Source organism: Harmonia axyridis, chromosome 1 (assembly GCF_914767665.1).
Source record: "Harmonia axyridis chromosome 1, icHarAxyr1.1, whole genome shotgun sequence".
Taxonomy (NCBI): domain Eukaryota; kingdom Metazoa; phylum Arthropoda; class Insecta; order Coleoptera; family Coccinellidae; genus Harmonia; species Harmonia axyridis.
Window position 1 is genome coordinate 53,816,884 of NC_059501.1, and position 17,015 is coordinate 53,833,898.

At 31.9% G+C, this 17,015-nt stretch overlaps 1 protein-coding gene across 13 annotated transcripts in view; it reads right to left on the minus strand.

Moving 5' to 3' along the window:
• LOC123671736 (transient receptor potential cation channel trpm) overlaps positions 1–17,009 on the minus strand; it is a 241,241-nt gene extending 224,232 nt beyond the window's left edge. For 7 of the 13 annotated variants that reach the window (XM_045605752.1, XM_045605749.1, XM_045605754.1 and 4 more), the window contains exons 1-2: positions 16,874–17,008; positions 2,506–2,605 (exon numbers count right to left, since the gene is read on the minus strand). In XM_045605752.1, coding sequence (XP_045461708.1) covers positions 2,506–2,535 — 30 coding nt within the window. In that variant the 5' untranslated portion in view covers positions 2,536–2,605; positions 16,874–17,008. Of the gene's footprint in view, positions 1–2,505; positions 2,606–16,873 lie in introns of all 13 variants that reach the window. The other 6 variants (XM_045605743.1, XM_045605742.1, XM_045605738.1 and 3 more) reach the window with 1 other exon arrangement.
• Between the last annotated feature and the right edge of the window lie 6 nt (positions 17,010–17,015).

Below are 17,015 nucleotides of genomic sequence, written 5' to 3' on the forward strand. Positions count from 1 at the left end.
TTGATAGTAATCTACATTCCAAATATGGTTATGCTCCGACGCGTACTTTCGGAGATACGAATTTTCGAAATATAAGGGTTGGAAAAACTACCCCTGGATCCCAAGGGAAGTCAATAATTTTTTCACAGTTTATTCACATCGTTAATAGTAATCTACATTCCAAATATGGTTATGCTCCGACGCGTATTTACGAAGTTACGAATTTTCGAAATATAAGGGTTGGAAAAACTACCCCTGGATCCCTAGGGAAGTCAATCATTTTTTCACAGTTCATTCACATCGTTAATAGTAATCTACATTCCAAATATGGTTATGCTCCGAAGCGTATTTACGAAGTTACGAATTTTCGAAATATAAGGGTTGGAAAAAAACTACCCCTGGATCCCTAGGGAAGTCAATCATTTTTTTCACAGTTCATTCACATCGTTAATAGTAATCTACATTCCAAATATGGTTATGCTCCGAAGCGTATTTACGAAGTTACGAATTTTCGAAATATAAGGGTTGGAAAAACTACCCCTGGATCCCTAGGGAAGTCAATCATTTTTTTCACAGCTTATTCACATCGTTAATAGTAATCTACATTCCAAATATGGTTATGCTCAGACGCGTACTATCGGAGATACGAATTTTCGAAATATAAGGGTTGGAAAAAATACCCCTGGATCCCAAGGGATGTCAATAATTTTTGTCACAGTTCATTCACATCGCTAATAGTAATCTATATTTCGAATATGGTTATGCTCCGACGCGTACTTCCTTAGATATGAATTTTTCAAGTTAGACTGATGATAATTTGAATAAAAACGTTGCTAAAATATCCCGAGATATATAGAAAATCAATATTTCCTCCAACGGATACTCCGAATACTATACGGAATCCACTTCCTAAATTTCTATCCGATCTAGTGAATAGTTCCATAATAAATCGTTTTTTTGCCACACGCCACTGGTCACCGCCTTCGGGTGTTTCCGTCTGCTGGAAACGGTCTGCCAAATTCACACCGGATCCTATAGGCACCTTGGGAAAATATTTGATCATGTTGAATAGGCTGATCCGTTTGTAATTATCGATCGCAAGGAGAATCACAAAATATCAATATTTGTATCTGTGGCACTCAGAACAATGGTCAATGACTAAGGTGTAGATTTTGACGATTTTTATGAAACTGTCGATATCTCGAAAACTAAGACACTTTCAGTGAAATCAAATTTGGATATTCCGATTCGGGCCTGACGTCGGTTTGCAGGACACCCTGTATAGATACGGCTTCTTCAGGTTTCGATATAATTTGCTGAAATTTTAGAATCTTACATACCTACTATTTATAATTGCATGCTTTGCGATCAATTACATAAGTTGATGTATATCTCCAGTAATAGAAAATGTCGGTTTCTAGGCATGGATAAATTGTCTAAAATATGTTTGTTAACGGCTATAAGAGCAACATATGTTTTCTTTGCGGCGATAACACGATAAAAATGTTATTGCTGACTAATCTGATCAATTATTGATTCATTTCTATCTATGTATAATAAAATATTTGAATTCCATAGGATCCCTCATAAGTATTTACGATTATTTAAAAATAGACAATAATTTTATATTTCTCACAGAATAAATGATATGAATTTGGAAACGTAGGGTATATTAGCTTTATGATTCAGCCTCGGGTTTGGCCATTTTTATAACTTATTAGATACTCTGTGATAACTCTTCCTCATTGAGTAACATATAGGCATTTCATTGATAGATTGCAGTACGTTACAATATATTTTTGAAGTTTAAGAAATAACACTTCAAACCAGTCAGTAATGCAGTAAATAATAAAATTGTTGTCGTGATTTTGTAGATTAAAATTTTTATTTTTAAATAACACTGGAATTGAATTTTATAGGTAAGTACCAACAAATCTTCCTTTTATTTCCTATTACAACTTACAACTATCACCATGTTTCGCTATGGAGATCGAAGGTGTATTTGGTAGGGATCACTTAGTGCCAAACTGATATTTCCATCAGAGATCGCAGAATGAAACGTTGCAATCATTTTAGGGAGGGCGTACCTTCAAAATTGACTGAGAATGCCCCGCCAAACCTGTATAGCAAGAGGTCTCGTGGTCACAAAAAAAATTATTGCTCCTATGAACCAAAGGTAACATTCTAGGATATTCTATGGATGCCTAGAAATTCACTTATATTTTGTATTATAGTCAATATATCAACTTATGAAATTGTTAACGTGATCGCATATAATGTAATAATTAACTGTATATTTTATAGATTTAACTTGAATCAAAGAATAAATATACTTATAAAAAAATACTCAATTCTACAACTTAACTTCACATGAATAGGTAAACTTCGGGTTTTACATAATAAACATAATAAGATTCTCAGGATAAAAAATACTACTTAATTTTCATTCCCAACAAACATGCAAAAAAATATATATTCGAGAGATTTTCAATAGAACAAAGTGTATATATCTGGTTTTCTACTTACCGATTTTGAATGCAACTTGGACTTCTTCATGCTGACTGCGCGTAATCTCACTAGACACTATTTCTACCATTGTTTCACAGAGATCGATGATTTATGAGATCTGAAAAAAGAGGGAAATGAGAATAGTGAAATGTTGTCATCTAGTTTTTCATCAAATCGTCATATAAGAGGGAATATAATGCCTGCAGAAAGTGTTGATATTTTGGATAATTGTGTAGTAGACTGTTTGATTATACTAAGATTTGGGGTTTATGGGTACAGCAGTCAATAAAACAAGTGGTTACTCTTTTTTTCTAATATTCAAGCTTTCGGAATTATTCTATTCCTTCATCAGGAGCAGAAAATTGAGGTTTTTTGTCTCCTTTGGTTTCGGATTTTATGTGGTACTGAACCATCGTCCATCACATATCAATGAAGGTTTATTATGAATATTCTTTCTCAAATATACCAGCACTATGAAATTGAACGAATACAATAAACTATACCAAATTTTTAGAACTCTAATAGTTGCATGCAGGTGTTATCGGTTATTCTCTATCATTCGTTGTACCTAGTCGAATAAAGAAATTTTAAAGAGCCAATTTTATCGAAATCGAATAGGCGCTCTAGTAATGAAAATACAACTATATGTACTAAAATGCACCTTCAAGAGCTATACATCTTTTTTTACTATAGACTCATAGAGCGTCGAACTTTTAAATAATGCAGGACGTTTTTTGATCAAATCGACAAAATTTCCTTCGATAAATTGGACTAGGTAATTTTGAATTGAAAAATACGATTTCAAATGAAATTGAAAAGAGAGAAATAACAGTCTCCTTTGAATAAAATTCAGATAAATGAGGATAGGTGAGCGGAGAAATCTTATTTTGCTGGGGTGCCAACATGTCTGGCGTCGGCCCTGTTAACGGATTCATCCAGTTTTCAGACTACTCAAAAGTGGTGTATAATAAGATAGTATTATTATTTAGGAGCAAGTTTTTGCCCGTTTGCGTTTTATCTACTACAATCTGGTAGCATATAAATCTCCCTGCAAGACAAATGAAAATAACAGGAGGACAGCTTCAAGAAGACATTAGTTAGTAGGTGAACGTTCCACTATTTTTGACAATAGTAATGAAGAATAGATATAACGCGAAATATAGAAAATGACAACATAGGGGTATTTAAGTCAGTTAAGATATATTAACAAATGAATGTTCCACTACGAGTTTCTCAGAAGCTGAAGATGATCGGGATGAAAAGCAATAAATATCAAACATTTTTGATGATTTGGTACCAAAAGTAAAGTGAACAGGTATCAGGCAGAATATAAAAGTTATTATATTAATCGGCAATAGAAACTGGCTAAACCTTCGCAACAAATCAATACGTAAATTAAATGGAATATAATTCCTTAATTTGCGTAGTTGATACGAGATATAGAAATACTCATGTTATTTGGCTTACTCAAACGAATTTTTATTTATATGCCAGCATATAAAAATAAATATACAGACATGTCTATGCGAGGTCTAGATTATATAAAGTTTAAATTTAGGTTTGATTGTCCCCTTCTGGAAAATATATAGAAAAATCCACGTTGTATCATTTTAAACCCTAGTATGAATACATTTCAAGACATTCCAGAGCTGAATTGTCTTTTTATTCGATTGAAAAGAGGAAGGTATGCTGCTTTCAACGATTGAAAATAATATTAGCAAAACGACCGTCACAGTTACGGTTCCGACACAATATCCTCTTCAAAAAACTTTACACTTGGCACATTTGCGGCTCTATGACTTCGACAACTTCACGAATTTCAACTTTGAGGTCTTCAATCGATTGTTGACCTTATCTTCCACGTGGCCGCAAAGAAAAAAGTTTGAGGGTGTTAAATCACAAGATCTCGATGGCCAATTGTGATCACCTCAAGAAATAACACGGCCGGTAAACTGTTTTTGCGAAATTGCTAGTGTTTCGGTGCTCGTGAGGTGCGTAGCCTACTTTTGTTGAAAATAAACATCGTTCACGTCAATATTTTCTTCCCTTCATACAAAATCATTGATCGCAGCTCGATAAAATAATTGATCAATCGTTTCATCAAGAGTTTCACCAGCCTCAATTTCGAATAAGTAAGGCCGAATAAGTAATTCTCGGTTGTTCTTTAGCGGCACAACCGGCTTCGATTTTTCACATAACTTACTTTTCCCAACAACCCAAATTTTCCACCAGTTCAATTACTATCGGTCGAGAAGGTGATTCACGACGACTCAAAAGTGGTTTGATTTTGCAAACATTAACTTCGAAATCTTCTGATAGTGCATTTCATTGCGTTGTTGAAGCGTGTATCGTTCCATTTTTACTAATGGCGTAGTTCTTACTTTCAAATATCAAAAAATGACTAGTGACTATTTCAAAACTTTTTATAATGAAATTTCCAAAAGGGCATCCCAGTAAATCAATTGTGTTCAATTTTGGAAACATTAGCGGAAAAAAATTATCATACCCAGAATACCAAGTAGTTTACATATTTTAATTTATGGAATTCTTATTTGGAATAAAAAAAATTGTTCTTCTATAATCGAGAGTTTATTTCGGGCAAATACAAGAGCGTACCTACATGAAATTTTAAACAAAATATTTTGTCGTAGCTCATTTTATCTTCCTAGCTTGGGAATACGATCAATAATCTTCAAGTCAAAATTTCAAAGAATCAAATGAAAAAAAATCTTTCGTCCGATATATTAAGATACTGAATAAATTATTCTTCACTTGTTATATTTCTATTCTTCTAGTATGCATATGTTTCAGAATTAAAAATTTTTTGGATTTTAATTTCGATTTCGGAACAAAAAACCTCGGTTCGAATCCCGACTCTAGATATTTCTCGAGAAATTTTTAGATGAATATTTATTACATATATTATTTCCGAGCCTACCGAAAGTAAGATAGTTGTTTCATGCGCCCTTGGAGACCACAAAAATAAATAAGGGTGTTTAAAGTTCAACTGCCTATTTCACGTTTCTGGATAAATTTGAAATCTGAAAATTTGAAATATGATATTGTTCGCCATTCCCTATTCAGCTAAATGAGTCTGTTTGAAGATTATCCTTATTTTTCCGGCACTCAGAAGAAATAGTGTCCTAATCTGAAAATCTTAACTTATGATCAAATTTTGTTCATAATTTTTGGCACAATATTTGAAACATCCTGTGATGATATTTCCCAAGTTCAAGAGATGCACGAGATTCCAACATCATTCTACATTGAATCGAGTTCACGCATAGCATGTTCATAGTAAAAATAATCCACATAATAGTTATTATGGTAAATTCTTTTTTTTTCAGTTTTGTTGTTTATCTTTCAAAAATTATCATTAATTATCATTATTATAATGATTGAGGATGGAAATCTTGTTAATATTTAAGAAATAAAATATATTTGTTTGTATTTTTTTTAGGTGCCGGAGCTTCGTAGATATATTAGCTGAATGGAAAAATCACAAACAAAAAAAACCCTCCAATAGGCAGGCGAACTTGAAACACCCTGTATATAAAGAGTAATTCATCATTATGTTATTTTTGTGTAGATGGGAACTTCTGTTCTGAATAAATTCAGCATGAAGATTTGAGTTATTATAAACAAAATTTCAACAAAGTCTGATCTGTTGTTATGAAAATTTTGGGGATAATTTTTTGAAATTATTCTCCAATTGTCTGTGATTTTGGCAACACGACGAACATAAAATTTTGTAAGACGGAAATTGCTATTTTACATCTAAATACTTGTGTTTTTTGTGTATTTTGAATTTGTAGTTCGTAATTTTCAAGAAAATAGAATTTCGAATATCTCTTTTTATGGAACCTATGATCGAATTCGACTCATTATGGCAGCAGTGCTAATCTCCAAAGAATTTTAATTTTAAGTTTTTCCGTTCGAGAGTTGTCATGTTAACTGACGGCAGGCACCATAAGATATTGTCATCGTGATGAAATGTTAGAGTTAAAGAACATCTGTTCGAAAATAGCAAATGGAAAATTTTTTCAACTCTGAAGTTGTATCCAGAATGAAAAATTGCTCCATTGCTTCTTTCAGTTCGCTACACCCTTGAAAGAGTGGCTATTAAGTCCGTTCACAATTACAAAGTTTTTCCATTTCAAATGTAATTTTCCAGATCCGACCGAAATTAATTCCGTTGCATAGAGCAAGATTTGCTGTTTCGAATGTGCGGCCTGATTACATACCCTTAATAAGTTAGATCTAGCGAATTGGAATCAACCAATTACTTTGCCGCACATCTGTTCCACGACATAACAAGACCTAATTGTTGTGTTTAATAGGCAATTCCATTCGACGACTGAAGAACAACGTCGCAAGGTTATCGAGAAAATGTGTCTTTCATTGAATGAATTGATTTCAAAATGGAATGTGGTTGGAGTTGGAATGTCTACTTGAATGTTCGCTTTTATCAGTGGCAGCTACCACCGTATCAATGATACGAGCGTCGAAGTTGTAAGGGCCTCAACATGTTGCGATAAGCCCCTAATGCAGATGTTTTTATGTCTGACTGCAGATGGAGTTGATAAAAGAGGACAATCTGTGCGAACAGTGACAACCAAAAGGTGGAGCTGAAGCTTTTCATAGCACAAGGAAAGAAACGAATCCGTACAGGGTGTTCCAAATTAATGCGTTTGAGCAGAGCATTGAAAGACAAACGGCCGCAATACAACGAGAGACATGATAAATTGATTTTACAGCATGGAAATGTCCATGTTGAGAAAGTGGTCAAGATATTCTTGGAAACGTTGAAATGGGACCTATCTGACCCACCGTATTATCTTGACGATAGTCCCTCGGACTATCACTTGTTGCGATCAATGGTACATGGCCTGGCTGACCAGCATTTCCTGTTTTTTGAAGAAGTTAAAAATTTGATCGATTCGTGGATCGCTTCAGAAGATGACCAGATGACCCGAAAGATGGGAAAAAGTAGTGACCAGCGATGGATAATATTTTGAATCATAAATGTATAACCACTTTTTTACAATGAAGCCTAGAATTTCAGGAAAAACGGCGGAAGCTGAGTTCTACGCCTATTTGCAATTAACACAAAATGAACTAAATTTTGAAATGAATGAAAAAATTGTATATAAGGTGCCCCCATCAAAATATTGAGTCCAAAAAAATCAATATCTTTGAAACGGAAGACATTTTTGAATAACCGGTAACGTATGCTTTTCTACAAATTTGCGGTTGAGAAACTGCGTTGAAAAATATAGGTTGTTCCATTTACATAATACCAACTCTCCTCTATATCTCTGAAACGGTATAAATGATTTCTATGATATGATATCAGTATCATATAAACCATAAGGCTAAGTTCAGATGATCGCGCGACTAGAAATACAGAGAAGTCATACGCGCGATGTTGCGCGACCATATGAACATTTGTATATAACTCCTCTGTATATTTAGTCGAGCGGTTTGTGGTTCGCGGGTTCACGCGCGACCATCTGAACTGACCCTAAAAATTACAAAATTTGGTTTTGACGTCAGAAATTAATTATAATAGTATAATGAATGATGACTCAACCAGCTGAATTTACATTAGCGAAAATCGCTCGTGAATGTCACTCGCTTCGAACTAAATACCTAAAAAAATCATTCGAGCCGAATTCAGTTAGATAGTTTCAGCATAAATTAGGAAGCTAAGATCCCCTAGCTAATTTCTTTTAACGCATCTTCCCGTTTCATTTATTTCGATTGAAATAATTTTTGTTGTTTGTATTCCACAAGTATTCTCGATCCTTTGTTGCACGGGCAAAAAGCGACTAAGCTCTAGCTCGCATCGAGGGCCCAAACACCTAACAGCTTAGGGGAGCGGAGACACAATTTCCTCACAAAATTATTTCGCTAAAGAATAGCACCTAGTGTAGATGAAGCTTTATATTTTCAGTAGATTATTTTTTTAAATGGATTTTTCACTATTATTCATCTGAAGGTTATGGATTAATATGTTATAAGTAGCAATCCTTATTTGTACCAACATTCAATATCAATGATCTTTATAGATGGTTTCTGAGGAAAGCCCTGCATGAGGGTCGATGTATGGAGGAATGGATTTCATTTTTCAATATTATACTTTGGACATCATTCGGGTATTTATAAGAATCAAATGTGTTATAAATATGGAGTTAGATACATACCGAAATTAAAAAAAAAAAAGATTATATTGAATACAATAAAAGCATCTCAGAATTCTACAATTTCGGATCTTTGAATTTGCAAATATCATCCAAATTTCGAAGCATTGGAATTAATTTCATTGAAAGCTTCTGTTTAATGAAGAGATTTTCATCATTCAAAATTTGCAGCATTTTGTAGGAACTGTTTTCTATATTCAATACTTATTGCTAGAATAGTATTGAAAAATGAAATAACTACAAAAAAAATACCTTCAAAAGCTCATTATTGAAAAATAGTTATTATGTAAATTTCGAAGTAGGTGCATTTAATATTTTCACATTCAACACAAAGTATCGTGAAACATGAAAAATGATAAATTTCCTCTTTAAATATTTTTTATCGATATCTAGCGGCGAGATTTAAACCTGGATAAAAATTCCAAAAATCAGAGTTCCGAAACAATAAGTGTGGTGGAAACTACGGTGTTCAATTTCATCGTAGTAATGCATGTTTTCAAGATATGATCCCTTAAATTTTATTACTCGATTTTCAGTTCTTAAAATTCATAGACCGTGTTTTTGAGCTTGAAGGATCAACAATACCGTATAGCTAGTAGCTATGCCAATACGGGCGTATTTCTTCACTCGATTTTAGGATTTCACAAATTCCAAAACATGAACTAGGTATGTGAATTTCAATAGGGTTATTTTTGAACATAATAAACTGAAACATATTCTAGCAAATAAACAATAATCAAGCTATATTCATAAGCCTATAAAAAGTTAATTATTAAATTAGGAAAGTTATAGAACCACTGTTCTAATAATTATTCTAATCAGAGGTCAATGTAATCACTAGTTGACTATGCATAAATTCCAATTGATCATATTATGATTCACGAATAATTACTTATTTGTAGGTAATTAAATTTTGCTCCAGTTACTGGTTCAGAGCAATATCACAATTAATATAAGATCATTTACCTCATAAAGATTGTTACTTGTCTACATATGATTTTGGATCCAGAGTATTCATTTTCAATCAGTAGATCAAATTGGTGTTAATTTTTTTTATGATTTGGGTTCGAATTTGGGTTAAAGCTACTAGTATGGATGATTATTTTTACGTTATTTCGGAACTGACGTTTTTACTATGGAAATGTTTTTTTATAATTGACGGAATTCATCTTGAATTGATTGAGAGTATAATGACTTCATCTCCACAAAATTTATTTAAAACAGTAATTGTTTCCACAAGTAGAATGTTACTTCTTCAGGTGATTAAGGTATCCAAAATTTTGATTAACATTAGTTTCCTCAAAACGATGAAATTTTAGAAATTCCAGGGATTCATCAAAGGTGATCCGGTCAGGTCTGTCTACAGTTGTTTATTGAACTCTGGATATCGGAATATTTTTTTAGAAGCAATGAAAATAAATATTTGCATTTTTGCATACAGGGTGTTTCATAAACATTTCGACCAAATTCAGCATGTTGTTCTCTGAGTCATTTGGAGTCCAGAAAGTTCAGGCTTAAATTCTGAAATGCTTCATTTCCTTAATAAATCACAGAGATCTTGATATTTTTGATATGGCTTGAAATATTTGAAAGAGATTTGGTAAAGATCAATACTTCAATTAGTTCAATACTTCGTCTCGAGTCAACAGTTGCATGCGTAATGGCATTGACTTTCATATTTTTGGTGAAAAAAATAAAACTCCAGTGCTTTTTTCCGAAATCAAATTCGGTCAAACAGTTCTTATTCAATTTAAAACAAAAAATTTTCTAATAATGAGAAAAAAAAAAGTCTCTGTGCTCCTTCTCTAGAATGCATCACTGACGAATTGAAAATCAATTTGATTACATCAAAAACCCTTTTAAATTAAAAGAATTGTTGAAAATCTTCGCCTCCGGCTAAGATACAGAAGTCTAGTCTTCTAATGCCGTTTCGTAAATATCGAGGAATTTTTCATTATCTTTTTCAGAAAATATGTAACGCCCTATATCTTGAAAACGAAGTATTTCCGGACACAGGCCGAAAAGACCTTTCCGACACGAAATAACTCATCAGGGAATAATATCCTGAATTTGTTCGCAATGTTCATGAAGCACCATGTACATATAATAATATAAAATAGATGTAAATTAGAATATGAGTAACCATACTCATCAACATAAGTAAACACGCAGTTGACGAAAGAATGGCTATGCTGGTAGTTATTTTACTTCGAATCACTTCAATTTAGGAATACCTACAGAGCAATTAAAAAAAAAATATTCGAATACTAATATATTATTATTCCATAATTATGTATAAAATAATCAAATCAGCTGAGAAGAAAATAAATAAGCAACATTAGATGAAACAAATTCTCTCAATCCATTTTCAATTGTTCACTTTCAGAAATCTTTGTCTTTGCTTTATAACTGATTTCTTAAAAAATCGAATTCATTCGTCAAAAAATCCACCTTCAATAGTGATACATTTACTCCAATACTCCCCCAACTTTTCATTACTTATTCTGTAGAAAGATTCATCTTACTTTCGAAATAGCCTTCAACTTAGGCTATCACTTCTTCTTCATTAGAGCCAAATTTTTTCCTTGAAGCACTTTCTAACCGTTATTGTCTATGGAGCCCTGGTTTGTTTCCCATAGAAAAACTATGTGTTTTCAATACACGAAACTTGTTTTTATCCAAATCTCAAACAACATAATGAATGTAGCGTCGCCTCGATCCAGATAGAAAAATATCGAATAAGTCAAGGACTTATAACTCTGTTAGTGGTTTGATTTTCATACTGTCAAAATAATGCTTTAGATAGAGTTTGTCATTGATAATCAAGACCTACTAGACATCTATAATTGACTACGGAGCAACGAACTTGCCCATATTACTGAACAGTAGAATACAGACATTCAACATTTAAAAACTATTTTTTTTCCAGCGAATCAACAGTTCGTTTCAATACATAAGACAATTATCTATAGAAAATGAAATGGTTCCAACCACTCTTCTTGGATGAGGATGAGCAGTTTTGGTTAATGAAATAATGGCATGACAATGTATTTGAGTCCAGTATTGTACTATTTGATCGTTTAATAGATTTGATCTTATAGTTGATTATTCCTGTCCTCGCTTCATAAAGAATATTAATGATGGGATATACAGGGTGAATCAGTAGTGCTCGATCGGTAGATAATTCCTGGAAATTTTGGGCTAGCAGTTTGATTCAAATTTTGACGTAATCGATTGTACTCAGCTTGTACTCAGCTAAATTATTTTTGACTCTACGTTCGTTATCGTAGCAATGAACAAATTTTGTGGGTATTGAATTTTCCTTGAATTTTCAATGTTTTTAATTATCATTTTTTTCATTGAAAAGTGTTGACCTTTGATTTTTTGCAGTAAACTTACACTAAAATTAATACTTCGTGTTCAATTCTCATAAGAAACTTCAAAAACATCAAAAATGTTGTTAATTTTCTCCAATGTTTCCCAATTATTACTCTCTCAATAAAATTGTTCACCTTTAATTCATTCACAATAAACGTCAGGGCAAATACATTTTGGTTAACTGTGACAGTCTTCTGTATGAATCTAAACATTAGTATGAACCTCTTCTTAATTCACAATTATTATGCACTTTTTGTAATTTCTCTTCCATTTCATGGTCACTCAAGTTCTCTATCGAGTTATTTATAGGAGCACATTAATTCCGTGATTGAATACTGAAACGTGTAGACGAATGAAGAACAAATAATTTATGACATTGTAAGAGTAGGTAAGTATGTATTGTATACATAAAAAATAAACAGTAAAAAAAAAGTATATATTAAAAATCAGAAGTCCAAAAGCATTTTAGAAAAAACGCGAATTTGAAACAGATTAATTATTTCCTAAAGCATTCATTATATCTACTGTAATTCACATAAATCATCAAAATTACTTATCTCTTCACTAGCATGTAATTATTTTGAGCCGACCAGAATGCCTTGCAGGCATGTTTCTTTTTGATATTCTTTCATATCTGATATATTTTCAAATTTTGAGAATTCCAAAATTCAAATATTCTCTATGCGCTGCAAATTTCATAAGAACGTTTATAATTTTCGCTAAGGAATACTGAAATTTTTTTAAAGAATACAAAAAATAAATAAATGTACTGATATCAATTTAGGAGCATTAATGGGCTTATTTGAATTCGTTTTCAAATACTTAACCTTCAACCAGTTAAATTACAATAAGTAAACCTACTTTTTAGATTTCTGGAAGATCCTATCTACAATAGGAATGTTGCCTATATTTTGGAATTGCTTTTAATTTGTTGATGAGCCCCATATAAACACGAAAAAAAAAATGTTCATGGAAAAATATAGAAAGTACCAATAAAAAATACGTAAATAAATGCATAATAAAGTTACCACCATAGACAAACCAACTAGTTTATCTATGATAACCACGTGCTAACGGTATGTCAAACGTAACTGATATGAGCTGATATTGACAGTCAAGTCGCTTTGATTATACCATCTGACGTTCTAAACCATATATGAACTAGTTCTAGATAAGATTAGTTTATCAATGTTCTAAACGTTTCAGTGCTATGACGTCAAATTGCCCTGATTATTGTTCACAGTCACGTGCTAGTCGACAAAAATTAACACAATTTTTATTATTATTATTATCATACAATAAGAGTTAAGATTCCTATAAACTCATCATAAAAAAAAACAAAACATGCTACACTGATAATAACCATGCCCACCGATCAATTAATCGTCATCGTAATCGTTTTATAACTAAGTGACCCGAGAGGCCGTTTCCTTCTATTTCATGTTTCCCTTTTTGTTCTGATTTTTTTTCTCGATTATTATTTTTTTTCTGTCTTAGAGTATTAAATTTTTTCATATAATTATTCAATGTAAATCGTGTTATTGTGTTTTACTCTACTCGGGGGATTGAGTTGAATAGCATTGCTAGACTTCGCTCTTGAGTAGAATGCATCTATCCAATAAAGGCGTTTATTATTATTATTATATATACCCTAAATTTAAATCAATTTTATTGAATTGAATTCGAGAAATAAGATAATGAAAATGCTACTTCAATATTTTAAAAACAGCCTTTAATGTGTAAAACCTAAATTCATTTGATTTTATTATATGACGCAACATCACGCAATATATAATGTTTACCTCGATCGAGACTTCGATATTCACTTATCTGAAGCCAAAACTGCTGGCATGTAGATGGCTGTATGTTGATATTTCATGTGACATAAAAATTATTCATTGAGTTGATAGGTTGATCCTCCGCATACACACCAAAAATTTCAATTTGATAACTGATTTTACCGGATTCACAAAAATTTCCTTCAATTTACCACAATTCCATTCAGACAAGTTAAATCCATTAATCAGTTCAATTGTTTACAATTCCGTTGAATTCCTTGCAATTCCGTTCAATTCTTCAGAATTCCGTTCAAATCTTTACAATTCCATTCAATTCTTTACAATTTCTTTCAATTCTTCAAAATTTCATTCAATTCTTTACAATTCTTCTCAATTCATCAGAGTAATGTTTAATACACAATAGCCTATAGAATAAAATATTGATATCAGTAAGTTTTTGTTAATATGAGTTCTAACACCTGTAGCACACTATGAATTCATTTCATCGAAGGAATTCGTATTCTAAGATGAAAAACCACAAAAAATGGTAATAATAAGAAATTTTAATTTTCAATATACTTAGTACTTAAGTAATTTTTTATTATAATTCATATCCAATCTTATTTGTTGTTATTTGAAAAGCTTCCATTCCTTCAATACTGATAGGACCATATAAAAAGAAAATATCTCTCACGTTCTGAATGTACCATTTTTTAGGCCACACAACATTTTGAAGATCATGTCTAAAAATTTCACCTTATAAGACTTGTCATTTTTCAATATATCCATGAACCCATCATCATGTGCTAATTTTTGAATTTTGATTTCAATATTGGCTTAAGTTTTCTAATTATTGTTACGTTTTCTTCGGAAAATTGATAGTTTCAAATTGTAGGATTCTCATTTTGTTCCTATTGTCGTCAAAAACAGCATTCTGCGCATGTTAAAGACCATTCAATTCATTCACAATACCATTAAATTGATATCTTATAAAATTCCATTCGATTCCATTCAATTATTTTCAATTTCCTCATCGATTTCGTCATAATGCCGTTATATTCCATTGAAATCCATGCAATTCACCCTAAGTTACAACATTTTATATAATAAAATTCCACAGTTCCGTATTGATAATGTTTCTGGAGGAAACCCTTCGATATTATTAATAAAAAAAATAATTAATTAATGTGCTCTATTTCGATAAAGGGAATTATATGTAATTATAAAATTTCAATACCGATGAGTACTTCCGAGAATATGTCAAGAACAAAATAACTTTTTCTTGGGCCGAATATTCTACGTCGATTCCCATGTGGTATACGGCATGGGGAACTTCGTTCTATTTATCACTCAGAAGATAAATAACTTCCCTTCACTTCTATTCTATTCTTCGTTGAATATGATTTGTGAACATTTATGAATATAAGAATTTCCTTTGAGTTGTAAGACTAGAACCTATTTGGCACAATAATAATGGAAGTGACTTTCTTGGAAGAGCAGGTAAAACTGAAATCGAAATTCAATATCGTACCCATTGTATTGGTATACAAGAAAATTCGAGATAATGCAAAGATTTATCTTTTAACATGCAACTGTGTGAACATTTCTTTATTTCTGATAACAATCAATAGATAATTAATACAAGAGAATTTATATAATTTAGTGTCTGTTGACTGAATATTAAAGAAAAATTTTCAAATATGACTTTACTTTTCAAGATAAGTTTTGAAATTGGTCTTGAATTAACTTTGTATTCCGCGGCTTCTATTGCAGATTTCCAGCTTATGGGCACATCTCTTAATTTCTGGCATCTGTTCAAATATGCTCAAATATCTTTTATGTAAACACTGGCCTATCTGATCAAATTGAATATCATCGGAGATTCTGTATCTTCAGTACACAAGTAGAATTCAATATTTTGTTTCTACAATTTGCCATTTTCTCTTCAAATGAAACAAATGTTGACTCGGTGTTCATTTTGATATTCATCATTCATCGAGAAATTATTAATTTACCGATATTATCTTAATTGCAACTGGTGTTGAAACCTAAAAGCCAATATAAATTTATCCTTTTTTGGAAATAATATTGTATGTCAAAATCGCCTTCTCTAGTGAAGGTATGGATTTATCTTATCCTTCATAGCAATTGAGATATTAAGAACTATGAGTGTTTTTCACTTCATGATACACCACTCGATACACCAGAATGGTCCTTCACAGCCTATAAATGTGGGTGTAGTATGAATACTCCATACTGATAGAAATGAACATTTTTCATTCATTTGTCATAACAATTCAATAACAGAAAAATGTCGAAACCATTTCTTAGAATTTTTTCACAATTCATCAACAGTGAATTAAAATTCACTGTTGCGTTCGAAAGCTCTGTGGATCATCGCTTAATTGATATCCCTATTTTCAATTTCATTCGGTGGATAGGGGATCCAAGAGTGAAAAGGTATTCACTCGATGTAACCGTAGAATTGTAGGGATGTGACTTGAACCCTAGTATTTTTTTAAAACATATAGGGTCATATATCAAATCTGTTTATGCGTAACGTTCATATTTAATAAATACTTAAAGAGCCATAAAGTTGTTTGTTGAAAAATAGTGTACTCCTGATATATAATATTATGGCGTACTTAATTTGATAATGTAATAATTCCTTTAATTACAAATCATTGTCGCAGTTATTGTAGTTTCAGGTAAATAGTCACGGGACAATAGAATTCTTCAATTTCATTATGAAATGAAATTCTTTATTGTTTTTATAACTTCCAGTGATGACATCCTTTATTAACCTCAAAAATGAACTTCTGCCTTAGATATTTTTATTAATAACAGGAGGATAATCTTCCATATCCTGAAAGGTCATTGATATTTACATGTTATTAAGATAATTTGCATTGAAATGTTTAAATTTTATCCTTAGCCAAGAAAATACCACAATATATCCATACTAAATTTAGAATGGCTGGCATGCTAAGATACAACTATGAAATTTTGTTCGACTGAAAAAGTTACCTTCGCATCCGAAAAAATTGTTAAATACAATCACGTCTTCAAACAGAGCACACCATCCGATTTTGACTTTTCGCGGACTACATTTCCCCACGCGATTCAAAAACGAACTGAAAGTTCTCGGTCGGAGTCGCAAAATCGGCTG